This window comes from Zingiber officinale, chromosome 1B, assembly GCF_018446385.1.
Source record: "Zingiber officinale cultivar Zhangliang chromosome 1B, Zo_v1.1, whole genome shotgun sequence".
Classification (NCBI taxonomy): domain Eukaryota; kingdom Viridiplantae; phylum Streptophyta; class Magnoliopsida; order Zingiberales; family Zingiberaceae; genus Zingiber; species Zingiber officinale.
The window spans coordinates 165,966,952-165,987,714 of record NC_055986.1 but is presented as its reverse complement, the minus strand read 5'-3'; the positions used below and the strand labels follow the sequence as shown (position 1 = coordinate 165,987,714).

The 20,763-nt window shown below is 37.4% G+C and overlaps 2 protein-coding genes across 8 annotated transcripts; one reads left to right on the top strand and one right to left on the bottom strand.

Annotated features, from left to right (window-relative positions):
• Positions 1 to 1,981: 1,981 nt before the first annotated feature.
• Positions 1,982 to 18,773, bottom strand: LOC121989137 (mediator of RNA polymerase II transcription subunit 15-like). 7 transcript variants are annotated; one of them, XR_006114188.1, is made up of 4 exons: positions 18,632 to 18,773; positions 18,430 to 18,544; positions 7,314 to 11,890; positions 1,982 to 2,807 (listed from the first exon to the last, which is right to left on the bottom strand). XR_006114188.1 is itself a non-coding variant. In XM_042543020.1 (4 exons), exon 4 carries the CDS (start codon positions 11,779 to 11,781, stop codon positions 9,958 to 9,960), a length of 1,824 nt encoding a protein of 607 aa, XP_042398954.1. In that variant the 5' UTR covers positions 11,782 to 11,890; positions 12,713 to 13,373; positions 18,430 to 18,544; positions 18,632 to 18,773; the 3' UTR covers positions 1,982 to 9,957. The 7 variants fall into 7 exon arrangements, 5 of the variants coding, with proteins under 5 accessions (XP_042398954.1, XP_042398962.1, XP_042398971.1 ...); XM_042543020.1 differs by adding an exon at positions 12,713 to 13,373 and having other exon boundaries at positions 1,982 to 11,890; XM_042543028.1 differs by adding an exon at positions 13,049 to 13,373 and having other exon boundaries at positions 1,982 to 11,890.
• Positions 18,774 to 18,870: 97 nt separating this feature from the next.
• Positions 18,871 to 20,091, top strand: LOC122044454 (arp2/3 complex-activating protein rickA-like). The gene has a single exon (XM_042604932.1). The coding sequence runs from the start codon at positions 18,871 to 18,873 to the stop codon at positions 20,089 to 20,091; it is 1,221 nt and encodes a 406-aa protein (XP_042460866.1).
• Positions 20,092 to 20,763: the final 672 nt, after the last annotated feature.

Genomic DNA, 20,763 nt, shown 5'->3' with positions numbered 1-20,763 from the left:
TACTAAGGAAACACAGCCAAGAAGAAAACGAGACTCTTTTCCTAGCCTGCAGATTCATAGCAGATGCATAAAATGCACAGACGACATGAAGATCAAGTAGTGGGTTTGCAATCTCTGTTCCTATTTATTTGCATTAAAGGGGCATTGCTTTTTAGTTTTTCATGGAAAGGGCATTCTGGATCAAAATTATGGGTGCGTTTAGTACGTGCGTTTGTCATTTTCATTTTTTAAAAAATACGCGTTTCTAGAAAAGTTTTTACGCACATTTTCATTTTTTTAAAAAATGCACGTTTCTAGAAAATAAAAAATAATTTTTTGTCATTCTCTATTTTTCTAGAAAACGTTATTCTAGAAAATAGGCACGAAAAATATAAATCAAACATTATTCTTTAAAAAAATGTACATTTTTAGAAAATGAAAATGAAAATGAAAAATGTGCGTATCAAATGTACCTGTTATACTCTTAAAATTTGATTCATATTTTTTTTTACTTATTTTAAATAATAAAAGAGTCCTTAAAAGATTTTTAAAATTTTAAAATATTCAAATAATTATATAGATAATTAGTGCATGAATTAATATGCAACCCTCAGTAATTTCTACCGTGACTAATTGCACCCAAGGAGTAGCCAAGCCCCGGACGGTAGGTTTGCAGAATTATTTGCGACCATCGATCGTAACTTAATCAAGCATTTTGAATGCATTAATTAATTTGCAATCCCGGGTACATGGTTAAGTATTCCCATGATAGATGAAGGATCTAAAATTTAAAATTTAACTGTAGTGTATTATTAAAAAAAAAATTCTTTAATCGGCAGCGGATTTGAGAACGTTGGATGTCAAGATAAATCTTTATTTGCACTTTCCCAATTTATTTTGGCACACGATGAAAATTTTTTATGAGATCGGACTAGTTACCTCGTAACCGTGACTATAGGCACATTCTCTCAGGAAAAAAAAACTCTTTCTTACTCTCTAACAACTTGGTAGTAGGTTATAAATTAACTCTGTAATTTATTTCTTTTTACATTATCTGAGAACAAATTGTGAGGGACATCTGAGTTGAGCATAATCACTTTTTACTATAACTACAATGATTGTGACTAATTGCAACCCTCAAGGCATACCTAAGCCAACCACCACATGTATGTTTACGGAATTGAGCAAGAGTTGATTCCTGACGAAATAGGCGGAAATACCCATTATGTGGTGGCTTACTTTGATTTCCTGATTTACTCTCTCCCAATAGTGTGGAGCAGTCGTGGGGGTTGCTAGGGTGACATATTTCACCTTTTACAGAAGTACAATGATAGTGACTTAGCTCCCAAGTTACGGTGTAGCGACAGAGTGTCTATGTAGTCTCCCATGCATCCATGGTTTGATTTCCCGCTATAAAGCATTATAGAGTATTCTCCTCCAATGGGATGACAAACTTGGTATATTGGATTGTTGGCTACCTGGTGAAGCTCTCTTAATAGATGTCACAAATAAACTCCCAAATTAATGTTATGATCGAAAACTCACAACTACACAAGGAATTGTTTTAGTATAAGGCCCGAGTCGAATTTTCGAGGATTATGCTAGAACGTGCTTCTTTTGGATTAAGAACATACTTTTTGGGTTTTCTAGATATAAAATGGGGATTTGGAATTCAAAATAAAATCATAAAACTAGAAATGAATTCAAGAACTTAAAGTACCCTACTGCAGAAATAAGTCTAAAAACCAAAAGAAACTAAACTTCAAACTATTCCTTCACTGATCTATAAAACTGCAAAAATGCAAAACTGCAGAAATAAATTTGAACTAAATTAAACTCTACCCATTGCAATTATTGAACTATAAATTCTGGATTCATCTTAATAACTAGTAACTAATCTTAAGCCACCAACAATCAACTAGAAACTAAATCTGGTTAGCCACAACTTAGAAAACAGAATCGCAGAAAATATTTCTGCACAAACAGAACAAAACAGCACACAAAAACAAAACTAGCATATCAAATTCATGTAGAAAATGAAACTACAACTAAATCCAAACTATAAACTATCAGATTCAGAAACAAATATGCAGGAATAAGAAAGCCTAAGCTAGAAACAAACTGCAACGAAAATCTAACATCCCTACACCCAAAACTCGAATCAAGTTGTCTTCTCTTGGCCGTCACACAAAGAACCTGCAGAGAACACTCCGACAGAGATCAGTATGGAGTCTCCCAGCTACTGGCTAAGCTCAGGTTTCCTCAAGTGCTCACAGAAATCGTAAACGAGCTGAAACTCTGCAGCGCCGCCTGGAAAAGGAATCGCGAGACTGGAATGGAAGCTATGGTTGATGGTTTGGTGTCGGGATTGGACCAGAGTCTCCAGAGGAACACCGCCTTTGACTCTGTGGATGAACGGAACCCAAATCGGAGGACCACCGCCGACGAGGGATGAAAAATCGCGAATCTCTTCTACAGTGCTGCGGCTGAAAAATCAACTCACCGGCGACGCCTGATGGTCGGAATCTGGTCGCCGGAGGCTGAGGAACTCCACGCCGATGAGGACAAGCTGAATCTCGGATCTGGATGAAGGGAGGAGCTGCGACCACGCCGTCAAGAAACTGGCACGATGAATAGTAGCGCGTGCTCACTGTTCACCGTGCCAAAATATCCTTTAAATACCTAGGGTTTTGGCTCATTAAACCCTAAGTTCATATCCAGCTGAGGTTTGACTCGAATCCAAGCTCAATTAGGGGTCAGTTAGGGTTTTGGGCTTCATTTGGTTAAGTGAACCATGCCTCCACTTGAATCATGAACCCATTAGTGCCCTACAAGACCAAATTCACATAATGAGAAATAAATCATGCATAAGATGGAAAAATATCCTAAAGCTCATAAAAACCTTGTTTGGGGAAACATGATCAAAATTGGACTTAAACATGTGCAAATATATAAAGAACACCAAATATTAGCCCAAAATTAATGTGTCAATTCATAGCTTATCAAATCCCCCACACTTATTCTTGCACGCCCCGTGCAAGTGAGCCCACTAAAATATCAACTAAGATGGTACCTTCTTCCCTAACTATTCTTGATCATATCTAAAAGAAAGTAAAAGGAAGTTATATGTAAGTATCAAGTTTCATAGACTCACACATTCATGACCTCTATTTTTACCTTGGTTCAATACTTAGTAAACTTCATCCATCATGAATAAAATGAAAATGATAGCATTTCTAACCCTCACAAGGTAATTTGAAGTGGCTCTCATCCTAATCTCAATTTTGCAATGGTGGAGATGTCTCAAGCTACTCATAGCAAATCCACTACCATAAGCTTGCTTCTCATCTAATTTTCCTCCATCACAGATATTAAGATGCACATTCACGAGAATTCACAACCATTGGAAGAAAAACAATTTAGGATGTAAATGGAAGAGTTAATTCTGTTAGAGCAAATAAAAAGATAAAGTTCAACTCAAGGTGGAAGACATGGAATTAAAATGCTATGTGATGTTCAATTTCAGCCAAGTATGAAATTCTGCATTTTTTTCCTGTCACTGCTTCTTGTTGCTGATTTGGTTTTTGCAAGCACACCAATCTGCACTCTTCCTTTTACTTCGCTCCATTTCCAGTGCAGATTGTATCCTCAATTTTCAGAAACTGAACTTAACAACTAAAATTCTGTTCCCACAACTCCATTCATTTCCTGTGTATGAATCTGTCCTTGAATTTTCAGATTTGGATTCAATGACATTTCAGCCAAAATTTCCTAACTGATAAGCCTTGGTAGTTAGCTTATTTAATAATAGATCAAGATGGCTTAACTCCATTCATTTCAGGCTTGAATAACCAAAAGTTTGGCACAAATCAGCACATTACCTGTGTCACAAAACTTTTCTGCATTTAAATCAGAATTCAGTTTCTTTTTCAGATATTCACTTCTTTTCTCTAAGCATCCTCTTCAACAATGGTACGAATTCAAGACTCCACCTCTTGTTCTCCAATGGCACAAAAATTTCAGCTTGGATTTACTTTTTCTCACTGCATTAACAGTCCAAAATATCAAGCTGCAGTTTTGATTCAATCTTCTTCAGTTTACAGCTTTATCTTCCCTATTTTGGTATCCAATTCCTTGTCTTAAATCTTGTAAACTCTGGAGAAGAAGGATAACCAATTATCAATACTAAGTGGCAGCTAGGTTTCAGATTTTGCTATGGTCATTAGCCCCTTAAACTTCATTCCGCACTGCTAGCTTCAGATTTCCTTCAATGCTAGACTTTGTATCAATCTAACATGTTCAGCCACAAAAAATTTTCAATACTCCTTCCTCTTGTCTCTACAAACCTTTTACAATGCATATCCAAAGACCTTCCATTTTCCAGCAGCCCTGGCTCATCACAATTCTCATTCCAAATTGGCACAAAACTGCCATTTTTCCTGCAATTCTGCACCTTCTGAATTCTGCCTTTCCTGCAAAACTGCATTTTGCATTGCTGAATTCAGTTTATCTTCAAATGCTGCCCTTTGTATCAATCTATCAAGGTTTCAACATCTCCCAATGGTTCAAATTCATCTCCCAATAATCATAAAACTGTCATTTCTGCACACACTGTACTTGCTGAAAATTCTGCACTATACTCCCTTCAAGTATCCTTCTCTTTGTTTTGTTGTTAATGAATCTCAATAGAAGCTATTAATGCCAATATCCCTTTTGTTACTTCATGTTTCAGCACTTCATCTGAGCTTCTTTTCTCCTTGGGACCATTGCTTAATTCTTGATACTTCATTCATTCCTAACTGCACATCTTTCCAATTCTTTTCAGAGCTGTCATTTCTGCATCTCATCAAATTCTGAATTTCAACTTTACACACTTGACATCTTCAACTGATGTTACTGCTTACTCAATTCAAGCTTCAACAATTATCTCCATAAAGCTTCACAATCACTTAATCCAACAATAGCTTGATTTTCATCTTGTTTTAGCCAATAACATCACTTAGAAGTTTGCTGAAATTTCAGAATTCCATCCAGCAATTTGTAAAGAATGGGAAGGAAGTAAACACAATTAGCTGCTGGAAATAAAAGAATTTCAATTCAGCTTCCTTCATTTCGAATTTTGCAAAGCTGAATTTGATACAAAACTGATACAACATTTCAGCACTGCACTTGAATTTCTGCACTTTTCCACAGCTCCCGAAATTCAATCTGTTCACAAGATTTTCAATCAAACACTAAGAGTAAATTTCAAACTTCCACTCAACAAACTTTCACTGTGCTTCCTCTTTTCAACTTGATACATTCTGATTCCGGCACAAAAGAACTCCATTTTCAAACTAAACACCTCCCCCACACTTACTCATTTGTCCGTCCCGACCAAAATAAAATCATCACATAACATTCAAGGTATCCACATCCAAAGAATAAGACATGAGAAAAGATCAAAGATATGATGATTTATGACAAGAAGAATAGCAAAAATAGGTGAGGGCAATGTAATAATGGAGTAAATTTCATGAAATATGACTCAATACTGCTCTAGAGGTAAAAATCAGATTTGAAGCAAGTTCTAGAGTGAAATAAGCTACAAGTGCATCACTCAAATAGGCTCAAACCTCACTAGGTAAATAAAAGTTATCATACCATTTCATCAATCAAGAATCCATCACTAGTATCAACCCTTTGCAATTCTAGAATTCAATCATGTTATAGAATCTTTAAACTTGATAGCCAAATTTAACATTCCTTTTCAAATCCCTTAAAATGATACAAGGAAATGTCAAAAGAAGGAAGTACCATTTATTCCTAAAACAAAGACTATCAAGCTTAAAGAAATGGTAACTATCATAAAACCTAAATTCCAAAACTATAACTATGCAAAAATAAAAATTACTAATGTAACTCAAAATTTATTTATGCAAGAAAATTCTAAATGAAACCGAAATTTTACCTAAACAAATAAGAAAACTACCTACACCTAAAATTTATTAATTTGCAAAGAAACAAAAGATAAAGTGAAACTCCCCTCTAACTCGGGTAGATAGCATCAACATGTTCCATTTCCTCTACCACCAAGCCCTTCACTTCTTCATGAAACTTTTTAAGTCTTTGTCCATTAACTTTAAAAATTCGGCCAGTAGACATATCCTGGATCTCAACCACTCCATAAAAGAAGACATTAGTAACACAATAAGGTCCTTCCCATCTAGATCTCAACTTGCCTTTAATCAATTTGAGACGAGATCGATATAGAAGTACTTTGTCACCAATTTGAAACTCTTTCACTTCAATTTGTTTGTCATGAAATCTCTTGGCCTTTTCTTTGTAAATCCGTGAGTTCTCAAAGGCTTCCAATCTAATCTCTTCAAGTTCTTGAAGTTGCAACTTCCTTTCTTCTCCAACCGTGTCACTATCAAGATTGCATGCTTTAACCGCCCAACACGCTCTATGTTCAACCTCCACAGGCAAATGACATGCTTTTCCATATACAATCCTGTAAGGGGACATTCCAATAGGGGTTTTGAAAGCGGTCCTATAAGCCCATAGTGCATCTTCAAGTCTTTTGCTCCAATCCTTTCTATCCGGTCTCACAGTCTTTTCAAGAATTGATTTCACCTCCCTGTTAGACACTTCTGCTTGCCCATTTGTTTGAGGATGATAGGATGTAGAAACTTTATGTGTAACCCCGTACTTATGTAGCAAAGCCTTCATGTGTCTGTTACAAAAATGAGACCCTTGATCACTAATGATCGCCCTGGGTACTCCGAACCTGCAAAATATGTGAGACCTGACAAAACTAACAACAACAGAAGAGTCATCAGTCCGAGTGGGAATGACCTCCACCCATTTGGAAACATAATCAACTGCCAATAAAATATATGCAAATCCAAAAGAGGTAGGAAATGGACCCATAAAGTCAATATCCCAAATATCAAAAATCTCACAAAATAATATAAATTGTTGAGGCATTTCATTTCTAAGTCCTATGTTCCCAGTTCGTTGACACCTATCACATGATCGATAAAAAGCATAGGCATCACGAAAAAGGGTAGGCCAATACAAACCACATTCTAATATTTTCCTAGCAGTTCTTTGTGGTCCAAAATGTCCTCCACACTCAAAAGAATGACAAAAAGTAAGTACAGACTGAAACTCAGAATCAGGTATGCATCTCCTAATGATCTGATCACTACAAAACTTCCACAAGTAAGGATCGTCCCAAACATAGAATTTTGAATCACTTTTTAATTTATCTTTTTGAGCTTTTGAAAATTGTTTGGGATAAACATGTGCAACTAAGAAATTCACTAGATCTGCATACCATGGAGACTCACCTTGTAGCTGTAGAAGCTGCTCATCTCTGAAATCATCATCAATGGCCGAATGGTCCAAATCTCCTTCAATCCTGCTCAAATGATCTGCAACCAAGTTCTCCTTCCCGCTCCTATCACGTATCTCTACGTCGAATTCTTGAAGCAGGAGCATCCATCTGATTAATCTAGGCTTTGCATCAGGCTTCTTGAGGAGATACTTCAAAGCTGCATGATCAGAAAAAATAATCACATGAGAACAAAGAAGATATGATCTGAACTTATCTAAAGCAAAAACAATAGAAAGAAGCTCTTTTTATGTTGTTGTGTAGTTTGCTTGAGCTGAGTCCAAAGTCTTGGAAGCATAGCAAATAACATGGGGTGCTCCATCCACTCTCTGTGCTAGTACAGCTCCCACTGCATAATCTGAAGCGTCACACATCAACTCGAAAGGTAAGGACTAGTCTGGGGGTCTGATAATAGGTGCTGAAGTAAGAGCCTCCTTCAATCTGTCAAAAGCTTCTCTGCACCTCTGATCGAAATCAAATAAAACATCCTTCTGAAGTAGCTGAGACAATGGTAGAGCAATCTTACTGAAGTCTCTAATAAATCTCCTGTAGAATCCTGCATGACCAAGAAAAGCTCGCACCTCCCGCACGCATGCGGGGTAAGATAAAGAAGATATAGCACTAACTTTAGCAGGATCTACTTCAATGCCTTTCCTAGAGACTATATGACCTAAAACAATGCCATGCTCTACCATAAAGTGACACTTTTCAAAATTTAAAACCAAATCCGTGTCGATACATCTACTCAAAACTCGAGACAAGTTTTCCAAACATGCATCAAAAGAAGAGCCATAAACAGAAAAATCATCCATGAATACTTCCATGCAATGCTCTAATAAATCACCAAAAATACTCACCATGCATCGTTGAAAAGTACATGGAGCATTGCACAGTCCAAATGGCATCCTACGATACGCGAATGTACCAAAAGGGCAGGTGAAGGTAGTCTTCTCCTGGTCCTCTGGGTCGATGCAAATCTAAAAATAACCAGTGTACCCATCAAGAAAACAATAATGGGATTTACCTGCCAACCTCTCCAACATCTGATCAATAAAAGGAAGTGGATAATGATCCTTTCGGCTTGCTTGGTTCAGCTTCCTATAGTCCACACATACTCTCTAGGAATTCTTTACTCTCGTGGGCACCAGTTCGTTCTCTTCATTAGCTACCACTGTCACCCCTGACTTCTTCGGAACCACATGGATGGGACTGACCCATTTACTGTCAGAAATCGGATAAATGATACCAGCCTGTAAGAGTCTAGTCACCTCCTTCTTTACAACATCCAAAATCAATGAGTTTAGTCGTCTCTGTGGCTGTCTCACTGGCCTTACATCCTCCTCTAAGTAAATCTTATGCATACAAATGGAAGGACTGATCCCAGGAATATCTGCCAGAGTCCATCCAATGGCCTTTTTATGCTGTCTCAGAATCTCTAACAATCGTTCCTCCTGATCCGGTTCCAAATTCTAAGCTATGATGACAGGTAGCTGCTGATTTTCTCCCAAATAGGCATACTTCAAATGCTGAGGCAATGACTTCAATTCCTCCTGCGTCGGGTCAACTGTAGGCGATCCTAGGGGTAGAGCTTCTTCTAAGCTATCCCCTACGCATAATTCTTTCTGTCTGGGCGATCCTTGGGGTAATGCTTCTCCTAAGCAATCCCCTACGCATTCACTTGAACTACCACTTCCTTCCACCTCTAAAATCTCTTCCAACAAAGAAACAATCTCATTCTCTTGGCCAAAATCAGAAACCTCCAAATCTGAATCAATATCTGACAAGAAATCCATGCCATCCAACTCCTCTGAGATATCCACGCTAAGTATAGAATGATCCTCTCTAGGATGCTTCATAGCCTCAAAAATGCTGAATCTAACCACTGTGCCTCCTATCTCCATAGAAAGAGTCCCAGCATGCACATCAATCTTCGTTCTAGCAGTCTTCAAGAATGGACGTCCAAGAATAAGCGGAGCCCTGTTTGCAAGCACATCACCCTCCATGTCTAAGATGTAAAAATCTGCAGGAAAAATTAACTCCCTCACTTTTACCAATACATCTTCTATCACTCCAGCTGGGTGTGCTTGACTTCTATTGGCCAACTGAATCACTACACCTGTAGGCTACAAAGGTCCAATTCTTAATGACTGAAAAACTGATTTAGGCATCACATTAATAGAAGCTCCAAGATCTAACATCGCATCCTCAAAAATACAATCTCCTATAACACAAGGCACGGTGAAAACTCCTGGATCTTCACACTTCTGAGGAACTGGCTGAAGTAATGCTGAAACATTCTTTCCCATACTTATCAATTCATTCCCCTTTAATTTCTTTTTGTGCACACAAAGATCCTTGAGGAATTTGGCATATTTTGGAATTTGCTTAATCATGGTAAGCAAAGACACATTCACTTCAACCTTGTTGAATAATTTCACCAATTCTTGATATTCCCTAGCCTTTTCTTCCTCCATTTCTTTTCTTGATTGTACACTTCTTTGAGGGAAAGGTAATGGAGTGGAATGCTTAGCTCCTTGCTGGTTAAAAGTTCTATCCTGATTCTGTGCAGAATTTTCCAGATTCTGTGCTGAATTTGGAGCTTAATTTGAAGCTGCTGGTGGAGTTAATTCTAAGCCGAAATCTGCTCCATCAGTTTGATCAAAATCTGAAACTTCTGGTTGATTGAAATGTTGCTGATCAAATCCAGTAATCCCATTCTGTGCAGAATCTGGCTGCTCTGAATTTGCTGGAAAATTCTGGAATTTCTGTTGAGTCAAATCTGAAGCTGTCCTGGATATGCCTTGCTGTGATCTAGCTGAAAAATTCGAATTTGGGTCTGAAATTGTTTTACCACTTCGAAGAGTTAATGCACTCACATTTCCCTTAGGATTCGGAGTCGGTTGTGAAGGTAACTGCCCAGATCCTTGGTTCTGCATTTGATTGATGTTGCTAGCAAGTTGCCCAATCTGCCTTTCAATGTTTTGCAGCGTTGTATCAGTTCTTTGCTGGTGTTGCTGCTGTTGCATCATTTGTTGTTGTTGTTGAAGCACTTGCTGCATCAAATCCTCAATTTTTGAGCTACTAGAATTCTGCTGAGGTTGCATTGATCTAGGACTTGTAGAAGATGGAAGTGCAAGCTGAAATTGATGCTGATTCGAACTGCTTGGCTGCTGGAAATTCTGCACAGGTTGCTGAATTTGCTGATAATGGTTTTGCTGGTTCTGTGCATTCTGAAATTGTGGTTGAAATGCAACATTCGAATGCTGAAAATTATGAAATGGTTGAAATTGCTGATTTTGGTTGAAGTTTTGCTGAAATTGTGACTGCTGGAAGTGCTGATTTTGCTGAGAATGAACTGCTGGATGGTTCTGGAAATAATGTTGATTCTGCTGATGTTGAAATGATGGCTGACCAATCTGATTTTGTGTTGGCTGCTGATAAAATGTGTTCCCATACCTCAAATTAGGATGATCCCTCCATCCCGGATTATATGTTGAAGAGTTGGGATCATACTTGTGTTGCTGAAATTGAGGTCTTGAAATTGCTGCAACAGATTCATCTTGATGTAGATTTGGGCAATGATCCGAAGAATGATCTTGGCTTGAACAAATTCCACACAACTTCATCATTGGTAAAGGAAAATTTGAAACATGACTCGAATTTTGCAACGCCATTTGCTTCACTAGAGAGGTCAATTCTTGCAAATTGTTTCTAATTTCTTGTTGCTCATTCGAAACCAAATGAGTTTCATTAACCACTCTAGTCCCAAGAGCTCTACTCCCAAATTGCTGTGAATTTTCTGTCATATTTGAAATTAACTCTCTTGCTTGATTTGGAGTCTTATTCACCAAAGCTCCTCCAGCTGCTGCATCTATCATGCTCCTATCCATAGGAAGTAAACCCTCATAAAAATATTGAACAAGGAGCTGGTCACTAATTTGATGTTGTGGGCAACTCGAACACAGCTTCTTGAATCTCTCCCAATAATCATAAAGTGTCTCTCCCACTACTTGTTGAATACCACAAATGCTCTTCCTAATTGTTGCAGTCCTAGAAGCTGGGAAAAATTTCTCCAAAAATGCTCTCTTCATATCAATCCAACTTGTAATGTATCCAGCTGGAAGGCAATATAACCAGTCTTTAGCTGCTCCCGTCAAAGAGAATGGAAAAGCCCTCAACTTAATGTCTTCTTCTGAAATCCCTTGTGGCTTCATGGTGGAACAAACCACATGGAATTCATGTAGATGACGGTTGGGATCCTCTCCTGATAAGCCTTGAAATTTGGGAAGCAGATGAATAAGTCCTGATCTGAGTTCAAAATCTCCTGCCAAATCTGGATAAGTGATGCATGAGTACTTATAAGCCACATCTGGTGCTGCAAGCTCTTTCATAGTTCGATCTCCTTCTGTTATCTGATTATCCATCTCTGAAATTCTACTCTCACAAGTTGCTGCTGACCTAGCTTGTCTCCTTAAAACCCAAAAGGTTCTTTCAATCTCCGGGTCTAGTTCAAGCAATGTTGCAAAGGAAGACCTAGTCATGCAAGCCAATAAACAATCAAAATTCAGTAGATATTCAATAAAATCAGAAAAATCAGCAAACTAAAGCTGAGAAAATTATTCACAATCCAAAACAAACAAACAATTCTAGCAAAGTTTAAAAGATCCCCGGCAACGACGCCAAAATTTGGTGAAGCTCTCTTAATAGATGTCACAAATAAACTCCCAAATTAATGTTATGATCGAAAACCCACAACTACACAAGGAATTGTTTTAGTATAAGGCCCGAGTCGAATTTTCGAGGATTATGCTAGAACGTGCTTCTTTTGGATTAAGAACATACTTTTTGGGTTTTCTAGATATAAAATGGGGATTTGGAATTCAAAATAAAATCATAAAACTAGAAATGAATTCAAGAACTTAAAGTACCCTACTGCAGAAATAAGTCTAAAAACCAAAAGAAACTAAACTTCAAACTATTCCTTCACTGATCTATAAAACTGCAAAAATGCAAAACTGCAGAAATAAATTTGAACTAAATTAAACTCTACCCATTGCAATTATTGAACTATAAATTCTGGATTCATCTTAATAACTAGTAACTAATCTTAAGCCACCAACAATCAACTAGAAACTAAATCTGGTTAGCCACAACTTAGAAAACTGAATCGCAGAAAATATTTCTGCACAAACAGAACAAAACAGCACACAAAAACAGAACTAGCATATCAAATTCATGTAGAAAATGAAACTACAACTAAATCCAAACTATAAACTATCAGATTCAGAAACAAATCTGCAGGAATAAGAAAGCCTAAGCTAGAAACAAACTGCAACGAAAATCTAACATCCCTACACCCAAAACTCGAATCAAGTTGTCTTCTCTTGGCCGTCACACAAAGAACCTGCAGAGAACACTCCGACAGAGATCAGTATGGAGTCTCCCAGCTACTGGCTAAGCTCAGGTTTCCTCAAGTGCTCACAGAAATCGTAAACGAGCTGAAACTCTGCAGCGCCGCCTGGAATGGAAGCTATGGTTGATGGTTTGGTGTCGGGATTGGACCAGAGTCTACGGAGGAACACCGCCTTTGACTCTGTGGATGAACGGAACCCAAATCGGAGGACCACCGCCGACGAGGGATGAAAAATCGCGAATCTCTTCTACAGTGCTGCGGCTGAAAAATCAACTCACCGGCGACGCCTGATGGTCGGAATCTGGTCGCCGGAGGCTGAGGAACTCCACGCCGATGAGGACAAGCTGAATCTCGGATCTGGATGAAGGGAGGAGCTGCGACCGCGCCGTCAAGAAACTGGCACGATGAACAGTAGCGCGAGCTCACTGTTCACCGTGCCAAAATATCCTTTAAATACCTAGGGTTTTGGCTCATTAAACCCTAAGTTCATATCCAGCTGAGGTTTGACTCGAATCCAAGCTCAATTAGGGGTCAGTTAGGGTTTTGGGCTTCATTTGGTTAAGTGAACCATGCCTCCACTTGAATCATGAACCCATTAGTGCCCTACAAGACCAAATTCACATAATGAGAAATAAATCATGCATAAGATGGAAAAATATCCTAAAGCTCATAAAACCTTGTTTGGGGAAACATGATCAAAATTGGACTTAAACATGTGCAAATATATAAAGAACACCAAATATTAGCCCAAAATTAATGTGTCAATTCATAGCTTATCACTACCACAAGTACTTTCAGATTTATCTTAATAGCCGATGGAAAATTTCTATGGAATTGCGATAGTCATCCTCAAGATTAATTAGTCCGAAGGATGGGATGACACTTGGTATAACAATGTCTAAGCATTAATTTGCCCTAGACTTGGTGCAATGATAAACGGACGAATGAGTTTCTCAAACAACGAGAGTTCGATTTCCACAAAGCATAAAATGCCTACAGCATTCAAACCACTCGTGGTGTTGAACCATCCCTCATGACCCATTAACGCTTCCTAGATTTATCCGGTGGAAGTCGTACTCCGGATTTTCAATTAGGGACGAATTCAATAAATTTTAAAAATTAATACAATACAAAATAGATTATTCAATTTAAAAACTCAAAAATACTTTAAAAAATATAAGTTGATTTTTTTTTAAAAAAATGTAAATATTTGTGTAGATCAATTTTCATAATCTAAAAGTCTAAATTTTTAATTTAAAGAGTTGAAAATGAACTTAAATTCAAAAATTTTGAACTTAGCTCTTAGTTTTGGTTGAAACAATGATCCATTAATCTTCGGAGCTTATTTATGACTTAAAGTCGAAGAATCATTTGTGATATCGTTTTCTCATAATATTTAACATTCCTACTTGTAAGAAAGGAACAACTTACTCCTCTTATTGTTGTTATGGTTGGACAAAGGGGAAAAAGAGATGCTTGTAATGGATTGCTTTTGACAAAAATAGAGAAGAGAAGAGCTTTACCTTATTCGTTGGCAACCTCGACTAGTTTCGGTGAGCTTGACAACAACACAAAGAAAGTAAGGCAAGATAAAACATAATTATTTTTGCGGTGCTAATAAAACCTTAGAAAACACTAGAAGAAGAAGAAGATATGAGGACTACTCTTGTTGTTAGAAGAGGATAGCAGCTGTTGCTATGTCTCTTGCTTGCTAGAGAAGAGAAAAGGGGAAAAAAGAGAGCTTTTGTGCTTGAGAAAAAAAAACTACAAGTTTATTGTTGGAGAAGAGAATGAGAAGTTGGAAATGAGAAAGAAGATGAAGAGTTAAAATAAAAGAGAGAGATGAGTGAAGACATGACTCTGACATACGATATAATGGGAATTGTTGCGTGCTTAGGGAGAAAAAGAAAAGAGAAGGTTTCCTTAAAAATACTTTAATTCATTTTCGAATCTGTTTAAATTTTAAATTTAGTTTGACCATAACTTGCTAAATCAACTCCAAATAAATCATGTTTTGAACTAACATAATCCTTATCTTCATGTCTACCCGTTGGATTTAATTGAAACTCGATCCGATTTTAATTTAATGTCCTCACTTTGTGTTCTACGATTTAATCCATCCATTTATTATATATATATATATACACATACACACACACACCAATGGATCGTTTAGATTGAGAGCTTTCGAAATATGTGATCAATTTCAGTTTTTTGATGACAAAGTGATGAATCGGCTGGTTAAAGTGACGATGAGTGTTTAGTATTAATTTAAAACAAAATCAAGGGGGTGATCGCACCCTCTCGTCCCCATGTGGCTAGGGCTGTAAATAAGCCGAGCCGAGCCGAGCTTTGGGGTGTTTAAGCTTGTTTGATAAGATAACCGAGTCGAGCTGAGCCGAGCTTAAAATGAACCAAGTTTTTGAAATGAGTGTTCAAACTTGGCTTAGTTTATTTTTTATGAGCTTGAGCTTGTTTGAAGCTTGGCTTGAGCTTGGTTCGTTTAAATGTTATCAAGCTCTCAATTCAAGCTTGGCTTGAGCTTGGTTCATTTAGATGTTATCAAGCTCTCAATTCAAGCTTGACTTGAGCTTGGTTTGAGCTTGATTTGTTTAGATGTTATCAAGCTCTCAATTCAAGCTTGTTTGAAATTTTTAATTGTTTGATTGGTTATTAAGATTGATAATTTAAATTTATTTATTTTATTTTATTTTATTGTTTGCTTGTTTAGCATATTGAAAAGAGTTTTATTAATAAATATAATTCATGAACATTGTTTACGAACGTTAACGAGCTCAACACATATGTGTTCAAGCTTGTTTGTTTAGTTTAACGAGCTGTTCAAGCTTGTTTGTTTAATCAATCTTATGTATATTGAACGAACATAAATAAGCTCTTACCAAGCCGAACACCAAACTTATTCACGAACGCTTGATTCATTTACAGTCCTACATGTGACTACATCATTGATCGGTGGAAAATTTTTATAGAGCTCGATTGACCACCTTCAAGTGAATGAAAAATAGAAATACGACACCTGACTTCTTTACATTGACTTGACTAAAATGAATAGACAAATAACTACTAATTAAGACCCCTACAAGCAAATCTAAAAGGGCATGCAACGGACAGCAATCCAGCGTCCTAGATTTATTATCTTATTGAACGAAAATATTTTACAATACAATATAATTGATAATTGAATCATGAATATTTAAAAATTATCTACCGTGGAATATCTACCGCTCCACTATAATGAGGTAGGTAAACAATAAGATTTAGGGTTTGAATCTCGGTAAAGTTAAGATAAATATCTTCCTTATGTGTTAGTGATTATTCCAAAGACTAATAGTCGCTCGTAATTTATCTCCTCCGTGTTGACCTTAGGACGGATTGACGAGAATACTGGGGAAAAATGTATTCATCTTTTGTCACAATAATGGGACAGGTAGACGAATTATTAGTACTTTACAGAAGTGGTGAATGCATCCCAGTTGGATTGGTTTTTTCAACTAAAAATTGATTCGATCCAAAATTTTCAGATTAAAAAATGACTCAAAACACATCAAAAATTTAAATACTATAGTTTCAATGGCACCGAGTTGGATCCATACTTTATCCCTTTTTAGATCACATAAAAACAATTACTAGTGTTATTAAAAAAATAAATTCATATGATAAAAAATAACTAATACATAAAACAAATGAAAATTCTTATTTAATATCATATAAGAATAAATTTTATTATACAACATATTAATATAAGATCCAAATTCAAAAAATTCACATAGTAAAACATCTCCGTGAATAACGGCTAATTTAGTAACTAAATTTTAATCTACTTCTTTATTAAATAAAACTTGAATGGGATCAGATAAATTGATATTTCAAATTACATATCCAACCTAAAATCCTTGAACCTCGAACTAACAGTCCCTTCGGATGGATCTAGTGACTAGCACATGAAGTGTTACCATAATAAAATCTGGGGTTCGAATCTCGGCAAAACCGAGATAAATATCTCCCTTATGTGCTAGTCATTATTCCAAAGGCTAGTAGTCATCCGTGATTTACCTCCTCCATGTTAATCTTGGGACGAATTGACGGTGGCGCTGGGGGCGAACGTATTCACCTTTTTTTAATACCACAATTGAACCTTGAACTAACACAAAATCAAAATTCTTTAAATTTTTAGATCCATCAGGCAAATCCAAAACAACCACATGTCAGTTAAATCTCAGTTTTTTTTCAGCTCAAAATCAGAGTTTTAGAACTAAGGAATGAAATGGAACCAATCGAAAATCCAACTGAGCAGAAAGAAATTGTTCTCTAGTTCTCAGGTTTTCGGTTGAACTGCCTTTTCCAGTTTGTTTCTCGAAAACATTGATCATGAGGAAGATGCCTTTAGCTTTATATTTGGACTAGCAGATGTATAAGCAGTATCATCTCTTATCAGCAGCTTGTGCTGAGATGGAGTTGCGTAGGATGTGATGCAAATCTGTTCCAGACCCGAGCATGCGAATCCCATAGGTGGAAATCCAAGCAATCTACTTGACTTTCTTCCACTAAAGTAAGCTGCTGATCTAAACAAAGTTTTTTTTTACCTTTCACCCAGCTTCTTTGGGTGCTCCTCCTACAATCAATCTTTTTCTGAAAACATCTACTAGAAACTAAACGAACTCTGATGAACATTCTGACTTTATATTGATGGCTTCTTAATTGGCTGACACACAAATCAGCTGATATCTTGGCGTAGATGACCTAGCTAAACAATGTTACCATACACTTGAGTTAGTAAGTAATTGCAATAGCATCTAATCTTTGACCTAACATGTGGTGGTTTCACCTTTCAACCTAAAAGTTATTCCATTGTCCATCTATCTTTTATCAAACAATTAATTATATTATTCCAACTTTCTAATTCCACTCACCACTGGAAAATTCAAAAGAAAAAAAAAACAAATCCAGGGGAAAAATCGTCATCAGAGCGAAGCATTTGATTCCAACATGAACAATTTTAACTCCAAGAAGAAGGTTTTGATGAAGCCAGTGAAAGAAAGAATTACCAAACAAAAAGTTATGGTGGCCTAGAGAAAGAAAAGTGAAATAATGGGAGAAAGATATTCCAGATGCAAAAGAGGAGCATAAGTTCAAACTCCATTTGCTAGGACAGCGTAAGAATTCAACAGCATCTAACATATATTCCAACATAAAGAAGCCCAATCACAGCATATTCCTATTTTCATTGCCATTGCATATCTACCGCTTGGAATACAAAACCTTATCTGCAGGTATTCATGTGCATAGGCTGCTTTTCAAATTCCCAAGAGAAAGATTAACTTTACTTGTTCGTTTAACACGATCAAACATTTCATAATTATGCAAAGAAATTCCACAGTGATGAGCTTGGTTGAATGAACTATTTCATCATGGACCACTTATTGTCACCATGCTTTGTTAGCTTATGTAATCAGTGTTTGATTGTCCAAGTTGATATAGTCCACCAAAATTTTGTTATTCACTGTGTTTTTTTTTCTATGATTGAGAAACAAGTGGTAAATATATAACTAGTGAATTCTAGCAGACAAGCATCAAAGTACTGGTAAGCATCTTAAACCAAAGACCATTAGCAATTTCTAGTGGTAACATGAGATTATACCATTGCGCCATGAAGATCAGTTCAAAACTCCAAATCACTGCACTTAGATCTTTTACTTCTGTCGCTCAGTGTGTCTAACATGAGAAACAAGTGCATTTCAGTTCATCTAACTGAGCTGCAGCAGTGAAACAAATACATGTTAAGATACAGAAAAATAAAAAAATGATAGCAGTGGGAATTTGACAACAGCTAAGGACATTACAGTATGTTTCCACCAATGGTGAGAAGCAGCTGATGCTTTCAGAAAAACAAGCCTCATCACCCTTCCACCAAGCTTCAGCTTTTGTATGATCCTATCCTCCAATACATTCTTCCTTACTCTTTAAGTATTCCCCTCCTCCCTCCTTCTCTTCCCTTGCCTTCGATCTCTAAGTTCCCTCTCCATCTCAAAGAAGATAGAGAGCAGAAGTAGAACAAGCACCTCTTCATCCACCAAATAGTATGACTGAGCCTGAGATTAGCTCAATTCTTCACCCTTCCAAGCTTCCAACTCCCAAACTGAAAACATTGCCAAAAGCTCAAAAAGACTCGTCGATATCCTTGTCAAGTATCCTCTACAAGCTCATCTTCTTCATTGTTTTAATAGCTATCCTCCCCGAGTTCCCCACCCAGGCGCCCGAATTCATTGGAGGATCCATCTTCACCAGAGTCTGGGAGCTTCTTCACCTCCTCTTCGTAGGGATCGCTGTGTCCTATGGCATTTTCAGCCAGCGCAACGCAGATCCAGAGATGGAGAAGGATTCACAGCCGAAAGATGAGAGCCCCCGATCTTTTGCTTCACAGATGCTTCAAGTTTCACCAGTCTTCGACGAAGATGGTGATAGCGATATGATCGACAGCAAGATGCGAACTTGGAGCTCTCAGTTCTACAGAAATGAATCAGAAACTCTGGTTGCCAAAGAAGCCAGCATCACCACTAAGCATCTGTTGTTGCCCGTCCGGAGCATAAAACAAAGCAGCCAGGAACCTAAACCCCAGTTATCGGAGCCAAGAACGGAGTCCATCGTCCTTCCCTCTCCAATCCCCTGGAGATCGCGCTTAGGATCGACGGCGAATAAGATCGAACAGGTGGCCGGCAGCAAATCTACCACTACCCTTCCACCACATCGTCCATCCTCCACTTCTCCATCCCCAAAGCGGCTTTCTCCCTCACCGTCTCTTTCATCGGACGCAGCGAAGCCAAAGAGCATCTACAACAACAAAGCCAGTCCCCCACCAGCTCCGCCACCGCCACCGCCACCGCCTCCATCCACCCTAGAAAGAAAGCGCATAGCGAAATCTTCCGAGGGCGAATCGAAGGACTTGAGGCGGAAGAATTGGGGCAGCGTCAACGACACAGTTGCCGATCTTACCTCGCTCAAACCAAGTAACTCCCCGGAGGGTCCTTCGATCGGGAGGTCAGTGAGAACATTCAGGCCTATGCAATCGCAGAGCACCGCCATGGAAGGGGCAGCAAGAACAAGCAACGAGCAGGTCGAAGACGAAGTTGCAGCGGCGCCTGGTGACGAGGAGGCATCAAACTCTGGATCAGGAGCGGAAGAGAACGAGGTAGACAAGAAGGCGGACGAATTCATAGCCAGATTCAGAGAGCAGATCAGGCTTCAGAGGATCGAATCGATCAAGAGATCCACCAAGCTGCGCAGTAGCAGGAAGCCGAACTAGTTCTTCCAATAAACAAGATCGATCAAAGTAAACAAAATGCTTTGTTAAAAATAAGTTTTTTCGATTCCAGTGTTGATGGAATGCTTATTGATAAACTATTTCTTTGAAAAGAAAAAAAAAACCAACAAATCGAATATGTATTTACTTTTTTTTTTGAAGTTATTCTATAAAATAATTTGACAATAAAAAAATATAACAATTTCATTGAATAAAATACTTTATTTTCTCATTTAGTTATGAGATAGTTATATTGATAAGTATTTTAACTTTAAAACAAATCATGCTAATAATTTATTTTACTTAACTGCTTGCTTGGTGACAAATTATAGGAAGAAAAAAAAAGACAAATCTCAATTAAAGTAAATAAAAATTTATCTTTCTTTCAGTAATTAGTAATTAAGATGCGTTTAAAATTATGAAATTCTAGATTGACATATTTATTTTTCATTTTACACTTCCCACCAAAGAACATTTACATTTTTAAAATTAGTATCATTTGGTACTGTAACATCTACATTTTAAAATTAATATCATTGTGATATTGACTTTAAACGCTGCATTTCAAAAATTTGATGTTGTATGAATCTTAAATCTCCTCGGGACGGTGCGATGATTAAGACATGAGGTATTGTCACATGAGGTCCTGAAATTGAAACTCGGCATGACCGAGCA